At 56.2% G+C, this 13,364-nt stretch overlaps 1 protein-coding gene and 1 long non-coding RNA gene across 4 annotated transcripts in view; both read left to right on the forward strand.

The window, feature by feature from the left end:
* The window catches only part of TECTA (tectorin alpha), a 31,624-nt gene extending 21,512 nt beyond the window's left edge, over positions 1-10,112 (forward strand). The window contains exons 12-23 of one of the 3 annotated variants that reach the window (XM_067310275.1): positions 649-848; positions 2,460-2,843; positions 3,116-3,402; positions 3,532-3,812; positions 4,015-4,125; positions 5,079-5,281; positions 5,672-5,835; positions 5,946-6,194; positions 6,832-6,994; positions 7,387-7,474; positions 8,155-8,271; positions 9,040-10,112. In XM_067310275.1, the coding sequence (XP_067166376.1) occupies positions 649-848; positions 2,460-2,843; positions 3,116-3,402; positions 3,532-3,812; positions 4,015-4,125; positions 5,079-5,281; positions 5,672-5,835; positions 5,946-6,194; positions 6,832-6,994; positions 7,387-7,474; positions 8,155-8,271; positions 9,040-9,140 (2,348 nt within the window). In that variant the 3' untranslated portion in view covers positions 9,141-10,112. Of the gene's footprint in view, positions 1-648; positions 849-2,459; positions 2,844-3,115; positions 3,403-3,531; positions 3,813-4,014; positions 4,126-5,078; positions 5,282-5,671; positions 5,836-5,945; positions 6,195-6,831; positions 6,995-7,386; positions 7,475-8,154; positions 8,272-9,039 lie in introns of those variants that run through there. The other 2 variants (XM_067310276.1, XM_067310277.1) reach the window with 2 other exon arrangements.
* A 210-nt stretch (positions 10,113-10,322) lies between these two features.
* On the forward strand, positions 10,323-13,097 carry LOC106491713 (uncharacterized). Its single transcript, XR_001293814.2, has 3 exons — positions 10,323-10,642; positions 12,226-12,339; positions 12,789-13,097. It is a non-coding gene; the product is annotated as an uncharacterized lncRNA (long non-coding RNA).
* Positions 13,098-13,364: the final 267 nt, after the last annotated feature.

The following is a 13,364-nucleotide window of genomic DNA, read 5'->3' on the forward strand; positions in this document are numbered from 1 at the left end:
TTGGAGCTGTTTCATACTGCATGCACCATAGCAAAAGCAGGGATGGAAAGAGTTAAGTGTCCAGTTCAAACAGCGTCAGCTACTCTTCCTTTGTTAAACGTGAATTGTATTAGTCATATTCATGGAGAAGAGTACGTGTCTGCTCTAATGAAGCTGCCTGCTATTGTCAGTAAGTTTACAGCACAGTGTTCAATTAGGCGCCGCAGAAAGGGAGTCTCTCTGGCAGCCAGGCTATGTGGCAAACCAGATGAAAAGTAATTTTCATTGCTAACGAGACCGACAATTAAATGTATGCTGTTCTTCTGCCTTACACACAAAGTCATGGCTTAGAAGGCACTGCTGCCAACAGCGGGGACAGCGAGGCCAGGACCCGGGACACCACACGCTCAGTCCAGGGTCGCCCCTCGTCTCCCCTTTCAAGCTGGCGAGGCCAAGGGCACAGGAATAGTTTTTTTCCCAGGCATGCGCACCTTTGGGTCTGGAACCACCCTCTCAGGATTTCTGGTGGGACAGCAAAGATAACAAGCCAAAATGATAACCAGCTGCCAAAAATGAAAAATGATACCGGTTGCCAAGCCAGTTAGAGAGGTCATTTTTGTCTGTTGAGCTAATCTGCGTCTCTCCGCTTTCTCCCTTTTTGCATCGCAGCTGTCAGCTGTCCTCCCAACAGCCACTACGAGAGCTGCGTGTCCCTGTGCCAGCCCCGATGCGCCGCCATCCGTCTGAAAAGCGACTGCAGCCATTACTGCGTGGAGGGGTGCCAGTGCGACCCGGGGTACGTCCTGAACGGCAAGAGCTGCATCCTTCCCCACAACTGTGGCTGCTACTCGGACGGCAAATACTATGAGGTACCTCGGCCGTGCCCTTCTCTCAGTCCTTTCCCCCACCCCCTTTCTGTTTTTTGCCCGCTAGCATCTTGCACCCTGAGCAGGGAACACGGACAGGTTGGAGCTTTATACGGTGTTGTGTCATGTCTTTTCCTTGGGGTGGTGACATACCCCAGGGGTGTGCTATGTTTGCCTCTAAAGGAACAAGCTGTGCACAGCCAGCACCTGCACAAACTTTTTATTGTGCAAGCAATGTGCACTGACCCCCCTGCCCGGGCTCAGCTGACTCAACCCGAGCCAACAGGGAGGCAGACTGCAGGCCATTTGCATTAGGGAATGGATGGAAAAGCAGGTTTTGTGCAAAGAGGGCTGTGCACAGTATGGATCTGGTGTCCGCGGAGCGCTGGGTACAAGAGCCATGATCTTGCCTGGGCTGGCGTTGAATAGCAAACCTCGCGGTGGCTGATCACCACTGAGGATATTGTCCAGATGAAAGCTGCACAGCTGGCAACTGAAGGGCCAGCAGAGGCTTTGGGGCTAGGGAGTCCCAGGGCAGGTTGACGCAGGGCCAAACGTGTGTTGACACATGCCTGGTCTCAGCCATGGGTAGGTTAGTTTGACCTACAAGTGTCTCACGAGGGCTGTCAGGGAGATACACCCCACACAAGATGCTGCTGGGAAGGGTGGCCACCACGTTCTGTGGGTGGCATTACCCGCAGTTGTGTGCCTGTTATTTTTCTGTTGAAGATGTTACGTGTACTGTTTCATCACCGAGCCAAAGAAACTGGTTTTGTGCAATTATTCCAGTCTTCTAATATGGGGACCTAAGTCGATCTGTATTTGGCAGGCAGGGTGCAGAGAGGCGGTCCAGGAGCTATTCAAAGTGCTGTGGTTTTCTGTGTGCATGCAAGAGGTGAAGGTTGTTGCTGTGGAAACAGAAACTGGCCGTTTCTTTGCTGTGGCCGAGTAGCAAAGATTTAGGAGAAATTTGTGTGTCATCGCCTTGTCCTTTGCTCACATCTCTCTGCCCTCGTTGCCCACTCTGCCTTTCCATGTGGCTGAGGAGAATGAAAGTGCATTGGAGAGTCTGTAAAGGATAGGAAGGGACTGATGGAGTCCATGGACTGTGAAACTCTGCTGTCGTGCGGTGTGGACCAAACGGCCTCTGGGACGTGGTGCTGGCTGTCGCAGATTTCTGTTTGCTTCTCTATGCAGCCTCCCCTGTTTGCCCAGGGAGACCGAGCTGCTCCCCCACGAGAGAGACTAAGTGATGTGTGTGCCCTACATGCCCTCCGCCAGTCCTGGCACCCCTGGCCCACACCCTCAAATCCCCCCACGCACCCTAAAATGGGTGAGACGCAGCAAGGTCACCCCTGCTGTGCGGCTCCAGCCATCCTTCCCGCTGGTCCTGCTCTGCTTTGCCATGCACGGGGTTGGGGACCAGGAGACATGCCATGGGGCGTCCCCCGTTCAGGGACAGGCTGCACCCACCAGACCCTGTCAAAGTGCCAATACTGGTGTCAGAGATGGTGTGGCATCAGAGTGGGGTCCTCTGAGAGACGTCCCCCCACCATCTGAGCCTCGTTGGATCAGGGGTTCTGAACGGGTTGCCCTCCTGCCTCTGTCTTTCAGCCCAAGCAGCTATTCTGGAATAGCGACTGCACACGCCGGTGCCGCTGTTTCCGGCGCAACCTCATCCAGTGCGACCCGCGGCACTGCAAGTCCGACGAGGAGTGCGCCCTCCGCAACGGTGTCCGCGGCTGCTTCAGCACCAAGAGCTCCTTCTGCCTGGCGGCGGGGGGCGGCGTCTTCCGCACTTTCGACGGGGCCTTCCTCCGATTCCCGGCCAACTGCGCCTTCGTCCTCTCCACCATCTGCCAGAAGCTGCCTGACTTCTCCTTCCAGCTCATCATCAACTTCGACAAGTGGTCCTCGCCCAACCTCACCATCATCTCCCCAGTTTATTTCTACATCAATGAGGAGCAGATCCTTATCAGCGACAGGAACACCGTCAAGGTAAGGTCTTGTCCAGAGTGTCTGCCCTTCCAGAGCAGGGCCGAGCATTCAGGGAGCAGGGGACCAACTCCCTGAGTGAGGAGGGAATGAGCCCATGGCCTGACCTTCAGCTCAGCCCTGACCTGGCCAAAGGGGCTGCCCAAAAAGATGTGGTGTTCTCCTGTCCAGGGCATGGAGAGGTGTTAGCACTGGTGTTTTCAGGTGACTTCTGCTTATGTTGGGAGGCAGAAGTTACAGCGGTGACGTCAGCCATGCATCCTTTCCCAAACCAGGTGAATGGCAGCCAGGTGAGCGTCCCCTTTGTCACCGGGCTTTCCACCAAGATCTACAGCATGGAAGGCTTCCTGGTCATCGACTCAAGCCCTGACATCCAGATCCGCTATAACGGCTTCAACGTCATCAAAATTACCATTGGGGAGCGGCTGCAGAACAAGGTGTGTGGCCTTTGTGGCAACTTCAACGGTGACCGGACGGATGACTACGTCACCCTGCGGGGGAAGCCCGTTGTCAGCAGTGTGGTGCTGGCCCAGAGCTGGAAAACCAACGGCATGCAGAAGAGGTGAGTTCTCGGCCGCTCCTGTGGCGCTCAATGCGGGCGGGAGCAGAGGGGTTCGTTGTGAGCAGGGACATACGGTTGGGCAGCAGGTCAGGCGCATCCGGACTCCCGTGTTGTGTGTTACGCCCACAGCTGTAATGAGCTGCAGTACTCTCAGTACGCCGCATCCTGCGACAACGTCCAGATCCAGATGCTGCAGAGCGACAGCTACTGCCTGAAGCTGACGGACATGAAAGGCTTCTTTCAGCCCTGCTACGGCCTGCTGGATCCCCTGCCTTTCTATGAGTCCTGCTTTCTGGACGGCTGCTACAATCACAAGAAGTTCCAGCTCTGTGGCTCACTCGCTGCCTACGGAGAGGCCTGCCGCACCTTTGGCATTCTGGGTACCGAGTGGATCGAGAAGGAGAATTGCTGTAAGAGAGCTGGGGGATCTCTAGCCATGCAGTATGAGTTTAGGGGAGTTTTCTTCCAAGTCTCATACTGGGCTGACCCTGGGTGGAGAGGGAAAGTCAACAGAGGGGATGGCTTCAGACGGGCTGCCGATGGCACGTGGAAGTGTCCGCACTCCAGTCTGAGAATGAAGGTGTCGTTTCTTGTCCCTCTTTTCCTCTTTAGCAGGAGTGGTGGAAGACCCCTGCGTGGGTGCTGACTGTCCCAACCGAAGCTGCGAGCTGGACAACGGAGGGGAGCTGTGTGGCTGCATTGAGCCTCCGCCCTACGGAAACAGTGAGTCCTCTCGTCCCAGCGGTGAAGTCGTGCTCGGTATCGGGGCAGAGTAGCGTGGGCATTTTGGAGGCAGTCTGACAGCAGGGGCTTGTGAAATGGGGGTGCTGGGTGTCAGGATACCCACCTAGCTGGGCTTGTTTGATTGTGAGTGGTCAAAAAGGAGCAAAGCCAAGCTGGAGTCTCTTCCATTTCTGTTTGGGTGCGTGCATTTGGTTTTCTCGGCCTCACGAGCAAGCTGTAATTTGGCAAAGCACGGTGATCCGATTGCTGGGCAGAGCTGCAGCCGAAACTGCTGCGGTCTCACATCTGCTTGGAGCGCAGACTCACATTCGGAGCTCAGAGTAGTTTTGTGGTGCCCTGGCAGTCCTGACCCGATGCACGGTGAGGTAGAAGATAGCTAGGCTCCTGCAGTGCTAAATGTTTGTGCAGGTGTTAAGTGGTATACGTCACAGTACTGACCTCTGCGCAACACAGAATCACAGAATCGTTGAGGTTGGAAGGGACCTCTGGAGATCGCCTAAGTCCAACATCCCACAGAAACGTATGCCCATTAGGTTTTGAGACCCCAAGCGCTGTCCCTGAGGCTGCGAGCGGGCTCCCCATGAGAGCGGGAGTCCCACAGTTGGGCGCACCAACGTAGTGCATCGGACATACCAGGTGTGACGAGGTTGTGCTGCAGGGCCATGTCCTCTATCCTGTGTTTGTATATATGCTGTAAGTCTTCCCTGGGACAAGCGGTCAGTGGCGTGAGCACCAGCTCTATTTGGGCACTCAGGGTTTGGGGGGGTTGTTATTGCATAATGCTGTTTTGGGAGATAGACAAGAACCACCGTGCTCTCCTGCAAGAGCAGCTGATACTGGCACCTCTGAGGAGGGAGGGCCAGGCAGGCCGGCAGGCCAGGCTGGCAGCACTTTTGGGGGAGGTTCTCATGCCTTGTTTTACACTTCTCTAGACACACATGACATCATCGATGCTGAGGTGACCTGCAAAGCTGCACAAATGGAAGTGTCGATCTCGAAATGCAAGCTCTTTCAGCTGGGCTTTGAGCGAGAGGGGGTGCGTGTCAATGACCGTCACTGCCCCGGCATCGAAGGGGAGGATTTCATTTCCTTCCAGATCAACAACACCAAGGGGAACTGCGGGAATGTCGTGCAGGTACGGCAGCAGAGGGCGGGCCGCTCGCTGCAGGGGACTTCTCCATGTGGGACCAGGGCTGATATGACTCGGGGGCAGTGTGCCAGCATGGCTGTCCTCTCAGAGGCAGCACAGCATGGCTAGATGCTGGGGTGGGATACGTTTCAGCGACAAGTGGGTCCGCTAGTTGTGTGACAGTGGTCTGGGTGAGTGTAGGTTGGTTTTGCCATGCAGGGAAGTGATCTGAGGCTCTTGCCGCTGTTGTTTCATAACCCTTCTGGCAAGGGCCAGCAATGTCAAAGGGGTGGCCGAGCCCTCCGCTGTTTGGCCGGTTTCGGGGCTGAGGGGCATGTAACAAGTGAGAGAAGGGAGACAGGAGAGCTCACGCGGCACCGTTTGCCCCCTGTGCAGTCTAACGGCACGCACATCGTGTACAAAAACACAGTGTGGATTGAGAGCGCGAACAACACAGGCAACATCATCACCCGGGACCGAACCATCAACGTGGAGTTTTCCTGCGCCTACGAGCTGGATATAAAAATCTCTCTGGATTCTGTCGTGAGGCCAATGCTGAGGTAAATGCGGCAGCAAGTTGCCCATCCCATCTTTTCTCCATGGGGTTGAGGTGTGGCACTGACTTGCGAGTTTTTACCTTACTCTGAGCTTGGGTTTTTTTCATCACTAGTGTGATTAACCTGACGGTCCCAACCCAGGAAGGCAGCTTCACGACCAAGATGGCCCTGTATAAAAATTCGTCCTATAAGCACCCCTATCGCCAGGGCGAAGTCGTGCTGACCACCCGGGACGTGCTCTACGTGGGGGTTTTTGTCGTCGGAGCGGACTCGACCCACTTGATCCTGACGCTGAACAAGTGCTACGCGACGCCCTCGCGAGACAGCAACGACAAGCTGCGCTACTTTATCATCGAGGGAGGGTGAGCTACCACAGAGGATGCTTTGTGGCATCTGTATTTTTCCTTTTTCTTGCCAATTAGGAGGGTGTGCAAGGGAGATTGTAAGAGCTGGGGAGGAATGAAAAAAGGGGGGCTGGCGGGGCATCTTTATGGCACGAGTTAGGCAAGGGACGGACAGTCGAGGGCTGGCAGAAGACACATAGCTGACTGTGGCATTCAGGAAAGCGACAGGTAAGGTGTTCTTTGCCAGGGTGGGGGGAAGCCAAGCATTTCTGGGCTAAGGGAAGGAAAGGAGCTCGCCAAGTATCCAGCATCCCTGGAAGTGATGTGTGTCAGGGTGTCGCGGTGGTGGAAGAAAGCTTCCCACGTTGCTGAAGCTACAGGGGAATGGAACTGTTGCTGCTGAGTGTCGGGAAATGGGATTACAAATAAGTCAGTAATGTCACAGAGATGCTGAGATACATAGCCAGACTGCATTGTTGCCATCCATTTGCCATATGCTGAAATGAAGTGCTGCCATGCTCTCGTGGATAAGGTCACTTTACTGGCATTGCTCTGGGAAGCAGGAGAGAGGACTTAGAGGGGCAGGGGAGGGCAGAGGCTCTGCAGATGAGGTCACATCTGTGAGGGCCTGGGTGAGCACGAGCCATTTGCGCAGGTGCCAAAACCTGAAGGACAACACCATTGGCATTGAGGAGAACGGGGTGTCATTGACTTGTCGCTTCCATGTCACCGTCTTCAAGTTCATCGGGGATTATGATGAAGTTCATCTCCACTGTGCCGTCTCACTCTGTGACTCAGAAAAATACTCCTGCAAAATAGTAAGTTTGCCAAATGCTGAACATCTGTTCAGCCTTTCTGGGCAGGGGGAGAGATGTCCCTTAAGAAAATAGTCCTGCAAAATAGTCAGTTTGCGAAATGCTGACAGATGCCTTGGCGCACAGGGCAGGGGGGTTGGCAGCCCCTGGGGAAAGCGCCAAGAGCACGGTTCTGAGGCGCAGGAGACGTAGCCTCGTGCGGAGGCCAGAAGGACTCCCTTTCCCTCCCAGTGACAGGAGGGAGCATTGGCTATAGCCCGATCATGTATGGGTCCTGAGCCTGGCCACAGGAGTTTGGGAGTTTGGGAGATGGGGATGGGGACGGGCTGGAAGGGCACAGGGCGAGACTGGACAGGGGCTAATGGTGACTGAGGCTGACTTTTGTCCCCATCTAGAACTGCCCTCAGAATAGCCGGATGGCCAGGGATTTCACCAAAGAGCCCAAGGAGCAGATCCTGTCGGTGGGGCCTATTCGCCGGAAGCGTAAGTGTGCACGGCGCAGAAGCAAGAGGGTTAGTCCAGTTCCCAACGTGTCCCTGCCGAAGCGATCCGGGAAGGCTGGAGTTGGAATCCTGTCTATTTGTGCCAGTTTGTTGCCTACTGCCTGTGCCCTTTCTGTGCGCAGGCTGGGTGTGGCAGGAGGCAGCACAGGGCATCTCAGAGCTTGCTTAGGAGCAACCTTGGCACAAGGGGTGCGTGCGCTTGTGTGTGCCAATTGTATGGGTGGTGCCCCTGGCTGGCGCAGGGTCTGCCTCGCCCTGTGATGTTATTAGGCTTTGGGGCTAGCTGTGTGAGTGCACAAGAGAGACAGCGTGGGAGGCAACGGGAGCCCCAGGGTGCGCGGAGCTGTCTCTCTGTGGAGGAGAGGCAAAGGGCAGCGTCTGCTCATCTCTCTTTGTGGAGAGGCCCAGTAGCGTGTAGGGCATTGAATGCCTCCTCTGCAGTCTGGGTACAGGAGTCCTTGCACATCCAAGTGGGATCACTGTTCTGCGTTACAAAAGAGGGAGCTTCTGGCCGGTTGACAGGAGGATTTCAGAGGGTCTTGCACCATAGCCAAGGGAGGGGGTGTCGTGTTGCTCCCAAGAGGGCTGGGCAGCATCTCGAGGAAGGACTCAGGGTTGAAGCATGTCTGCCAAGGATATGCCTGGGTTGTTTGCATCCAGGGTCAGACTGGTGTGAAGACAACGGAGGGTGCGAACAGATCTGCACGAGCAGGGCGGACGGGCCTCTGTGCAGCTGCGTCACGGGGACACTGCAAGGGGATGGCAAGAGCTGCAGAGGCAAGTCTTGCGGGTGGCCCGGGAAGCGTACAGGGGAGGGAGGGGGAGCCTGCGCAGGATGTCGGGGCGAGCAGCAGGTGAAAGAGGTGAGGAGGTCAGTGGCAAAATGTACTGTGTCCCAGGTAGGAGGGTAGAGGGTTGCAAAGGGCAGCTAGATGCAAGTCCAGAGCAGGTATGGATTAAGGCTGGGAGAGCAGCGGAGATGCTGGGGATGACCTGGTGGCCCCAGAGATGGAAAGGCACCTAGGGGGCCTGTGTTGTGTCCGGGATGTGAAGCGTGAGGGAGGGAGATGTCTGGCTGGGTTGAGATGGCACGTTCTGAGGCTGATACGCTGTGAAAGGCAGATGGGCTTTTGAGGCCAGTGGGTGTATATGGTGTGGTGGGGGTGTGGGATTGTGGCAGGAGGCTCCTACAGCAGCAGGGTAGGGAGGGCAGGGTTTTGGAAGGACGGAATGGACAGTAAAATTTTGGGGCTGTGTGCGGCAGGGGAGCGGGGTGCCATGGCTTTTGTGCTGCCTGGGTAGTCTGTAATTGCTCCTAAGAGTAGCTCTTTGGGATGCTGGAGCTACAGCTCCAGGTGGAGTCCTGCGGGACAGTGAAATGATTGCCTATGGGCTGTGCAGCTAAGAAGCCGGTTGCATTGTGGGGCAGTTGGGGAGGGCGGCAGGGAGCGGGCTGTATTCCAGTAATGCAGCCTTTGTGCAGAAGGTTGTGTCGAGTCCATAAAAGCAGCGGAGCTCACGTGGGTATTGTCGGTCTCTCTGCAGCTTCCAGCTCTTCAGGGGAACCCCAGGCCTGGGTCACTGTCCTCACAGTCACCCAGCTGTTGCTGTGGCTTTGTATGTATAAATGGGACTTGACCTCATAAGGGATGTGCGGCTTCGCTGCCCAGTCCGGTACTGTTGTTTCGTAAGTCTGAGTATCTGTAGGATAGGAGCAAGTGCCCCCAAGCAGCAAACCAACCTCTGACTCACACCACTGCCAGCGATGGGAAAAGCAGGCGGCCAGGAAGCAGGAGCAGGATTCAACGGGAAAAGCAGCAGGATGCAGGCCCAGAAGGGCAGATGAAGCGTCTGAAGCGCCGGAAAGGCGATGGCATGGTGGAGTGCAATGTTTTGTAGAGGGATGCTGGACCTTGCTGTTTCTGTAGTTTTTCCCCAGGTTGTCTCTCGTGATGGCCCCTGTAGTCTAATGGTGTTTGTGTGGGGGGTGGTAGGGCGCTCTGCCTGGGATGTCGGGGGCACCCGAGTCCCAGTTGGCATCAGGGCCCAGGCATTCTCTGTGACTGCATCGTGGTGAGTCAGGTGGTGGCAGTGTCTTTTGAGTGAGTGGAGTCATCCTGTGGTAGGTGTCCCAAGGCAAGGTCTCGGTGCTGGTCGGGTTTGGGTCATAAGTGTTTGGTGACACCTTGAAACTGTAGTTGGGAGCGGTTAGCTGCTGCAGGGGGTCCATAACGTACCTGACCACAGGCTATGTCCCCTTCTGTGGGGCCTGGGGGGCACATGTCTAAACTTTTGAAGCAAGAAACCCATCCAAAATTGTGCTAAGTGCCTTGTCCCAGGGGTGGGTGCCTGTGGCTCCATAAAGAGAGGTGCAGAGGAAGGCCCTGCTGTCATTGAGGGATAGGAGCTGCCACAGCGTCCTCAGTGGGATCGGTCACGGGAAGAGCGAGAGCAGGTCCAGCTTTGGTGAGTTCGGTGTGACTGGCAGGAGAGTTGGGAGTTGGCTTGGTGCATCGGTAGGCTTGGGCGGTGGGGGCGGTTCTTTTGCTGACATGTCTTGTGTTTGTATTATGTGAACTGGCTGAGCGAGAATAAAATGTGTTGTAATCCTTCCTAAATTGTGTGGTCACGTGTGATCGTGTTAATGCTGGGTCAGGTAGTCGGCGGGAGGAGGGCAGTGGGTGGGGGACATGAACTGCGAGGAGCTGGGTGCCAGGTGGTCGGTGTGGGGCACGGAAGGCAGGGTGCAGATGGGCAGCAGCCGGCACAGTGCCGATGGCTCTGGGGGAGTGGAGGGACAGGGACCTCGGGTTTTAGTTGTGGCTTGCAGGAGGTGTGAGGTGGAGGGTCTGGGTGGGAGAGGGAGGCAGCAGTCTTCTCCCTTTGGGTTGCTGTGTGCACATATAGGGGGGCAGAGACTTGAGGGTTTTACCTGTGTACAGCCTATTAATGCTCTCTGTTTCCATCCGTCTGGCTGTCCTTGGCAATCCCTGCGGTGGAGAATTGGAGGAGGTCACCGAGCCCCAGGAGAGGAATCGGAGCTGGGAAGGGTTCTTCCGGTCTGAGCAAGGAGCTGCGGCGTTGGTCGGTCAAAATGACACATCCCAGCATTTGGCTCCCTGCAGGGATGACAGCGCGGGATGTGCAGGTCAGTGATGGTCCTGTCCTTTGATATTTTGGAGGGGGAAGAACCTGTGAAGTAGTTCATGGCGTTTGTGTTTCTGTCCCTGCTATGGTGGTTGTCAAGGCCCAGGGCTTATCTTTGTAGGGGTGGGAGTAACTGTGAAGGATTCTCACTCAGTGTGGTAGGGAGGCTCAGGGAAGGGCAGGAAGGTTGTGAGTGCTAGTTGATGTTGTGGAAGTGATGCTGTGCAGGGGTCTGGGTGACTGTATGGGGTTGATGGTGGGCTGAGTCTTTGGGAGGAGAAGTGGGAAAGCGCATAGTCCTGGGAGTAGCTGGTGGGATGTAAGAGCTTGGCCGGGAAGGTGCTGTGGGAGAGAGGGCACAGGGGACTGGTGCTGTGACAAGTGTGGGGAGTTCTGGACTTGGAAAGTGAAATAGTGGGGATGGGAAGGAGAAGGTGGGTGAGCAGTTGGGATGCGCACGTAGGGCTGGTGTGCCCCGTGGCCGGCGAGGGGCTGGGCAAGCATGGGGGAGCACGTGATGGGGTGGTGTGGAGGTGCAGTGCAGGGAATAGAGGATGAAGTTTTCTTCCCTGGTGTGGGAAGAAAACACCCTGTGTTTGGTGCTTGGAGGTCTGTAGCGGGGGCGGCAAGTACGGGGAGCCATGTAGTGCGATGGTGGGGGGGGAAAGGCGTGGGGTGCGCTCGGGGGAAAGGGGTCGGGAGATGGGGGAGCCTGTGGGGGGACAGGACCTAGGTGGTGGTTGCGGTTGGGTTGTGTGCCAGGTGTCACTGTGCCTGCTGGTAGTTCTATGGAAGGGGAGTTAGGGGAGTTAGTTCTACAGAAGGGGAGTTAGGGGAGTTAGTTCTACGGAAGTGGCGATTAGGGTTGTGTGGCTGACAGTCAGTAACTGAAGGTGGCTTTGGGATTTTGGTGAAGTAAGGGAAGGAGCTTGTGGGGGGGGAGGGTAGAGGCTGTGGCAGGGAGGCTCGGGGACTCTGGGCGAGGGCCTAGCTCTCAGATTTTTGGGCTTTGAGCAGTGGCTGGCATTGGCTGCGGGTCTTCTAGGTGCATGGCGCAGAGGCTACCTTGTGCGGGGAGGCAAAGGAGAGGAGTGCGCAGGAGTCATACGTGGTTAGAGGTGCTGGGTGGCGGCCGCTCGCTGCTGCCCTGGGAAGGTGGCACGCTTTGGGGCAAATGGAGGGGCAGGATTGGTGTGCTGCCTAGTATTTGGTGGGGCAGGAGCGGGATCTTGGTGCATATGGGAGGGGGGGGCCACCTCTGGAGGGGGGATAGGGAGGGGCTTGGCAACGGAGCTGTGCAAAGAGCTGGGCTGTGTGACAAGAGAAGAGGAAAGCGGCCCTGCTCTGAGCAGACAGTGTGTGAATGAGAGAGGGTGCGATGGTGGCAGTTGTGTGTCATGTGGCAAAGGCGTTGGTCTCAGAAGCTGTGATGCATGGGCCACCCGGGGTGGCGGGCTGGATGTGTGGGACCCTGGGGGTCCAGCTGTGGGGCAGGGAGGAGGTTTTGCTGGGGTTGTCATAGGGGAAGTTTGTTGTGAAGGGCTTGGCTGATGGTTTTTTGTCCCCCCCCCCCCCCCCCCCCAGGGTATGCCAGGAAGATGTTTCAATGTGGGCAGTAGTGGGGACAATGTGCCACGTCCTAGGACCCTGATGGCCTGCAGAAAGGATTTGTGAGCAACACTTTGGAGCACGCTGAAGGTAAGGGACAGTGTGCATCCTGTGCGAGTGAGGAGCACTCTGTGTGTGCGTGGCCTTTGTATGAGTGGAAGTGGAGCAAGTGTGGGAGGTCTGTGCTTGAGGTGTGAGGCTGGCTCTCCTTGTCCCCAGGGAGATGTTGACTGGTGGAGGTGTGCAAGTCTTGTGCAGTAGTGCATAGAAGGGAGCCGGTGGGTACTGGGTGGTGTGCCTGGAGAAAGTTATTGGGAGAAGAGGTTGAAGATGTGAGAGGTGAGGGGGTGTCTGTTGGCTAGGTTGCTAGAGTTGTGTTGGGTGTGGATGGGTAGGAGGGTGCACATGCACATGGCTGAGGCTGCCAGCTGGGGCCTAAGGTGGGGGGTTAGTCTTTGCAGGGAGGCACCTAGGGAGCAGGTTTGGCTGTGAGTGGACTAGTACCAGGGCCCTGAAATGTTGCTGTTTGTCTGAAACAGGTTGTGTGAAGAAGGGAGGACTTGTCCACTTGCCTCATGGCGAGACTAGAGAATTTGCCACTATGACTGAAGGAGCAGCAGCAGGGATGTATCCAGTGGAAGGGAGCAGTCAGGAAGGCATCCCTGGAGAGATGGCATCAGTCTTCTTGCCCTGTGGCTCTTGTGGCCCGAGCAGACTTATCAATCAATCATCATGTTTGTTGGGTGTGGTGGTGAAGGGTGTGGGCTCCTTTGGTGTGGGCTTGCAGTCTTGTCTGTCTGTGAAGAAAGAGGCCTGTCAATAAAGGATGGCTTTGTGCTGCAAAGGTATGGTTATTTTGTGTGTGGGTTTTTTTCCAGGTCAATATGTGTGGAGTGGGCTTGGGCCTGTCCCTGTCCAGAGGGGCTAAGCAGTCAGATAGTGGTGGGTGGGTGTGGTGGGAAAGGGTAGTATGAGCTCCTGAGTGAGTGTTGTGCAGTTTGTCGGGGTAGATGTGTGTGGTCTTGCAGGAGAGGGGACTCAGTGGAAGAGGAGGAGCCTCAGGGGATGGGCCTGTGTCTGGGTGGGCAGATGATGGGGCCCTGGTTAGATGTTTG

Source organism: Apteryx mantelli, chromosome 23 (genome assembly GCF_036417845.1).
Source record: "Apteryx mantelli isolate bAptMan1 chromosome 23, bAptMan1.hap1, whole genome shotgun sequence".
NCBI lineage: Eukaryota > Metazoa > Chordata > Aves > Apterygiformes > Apterygidae > Apteryx > Apteryx mantelli.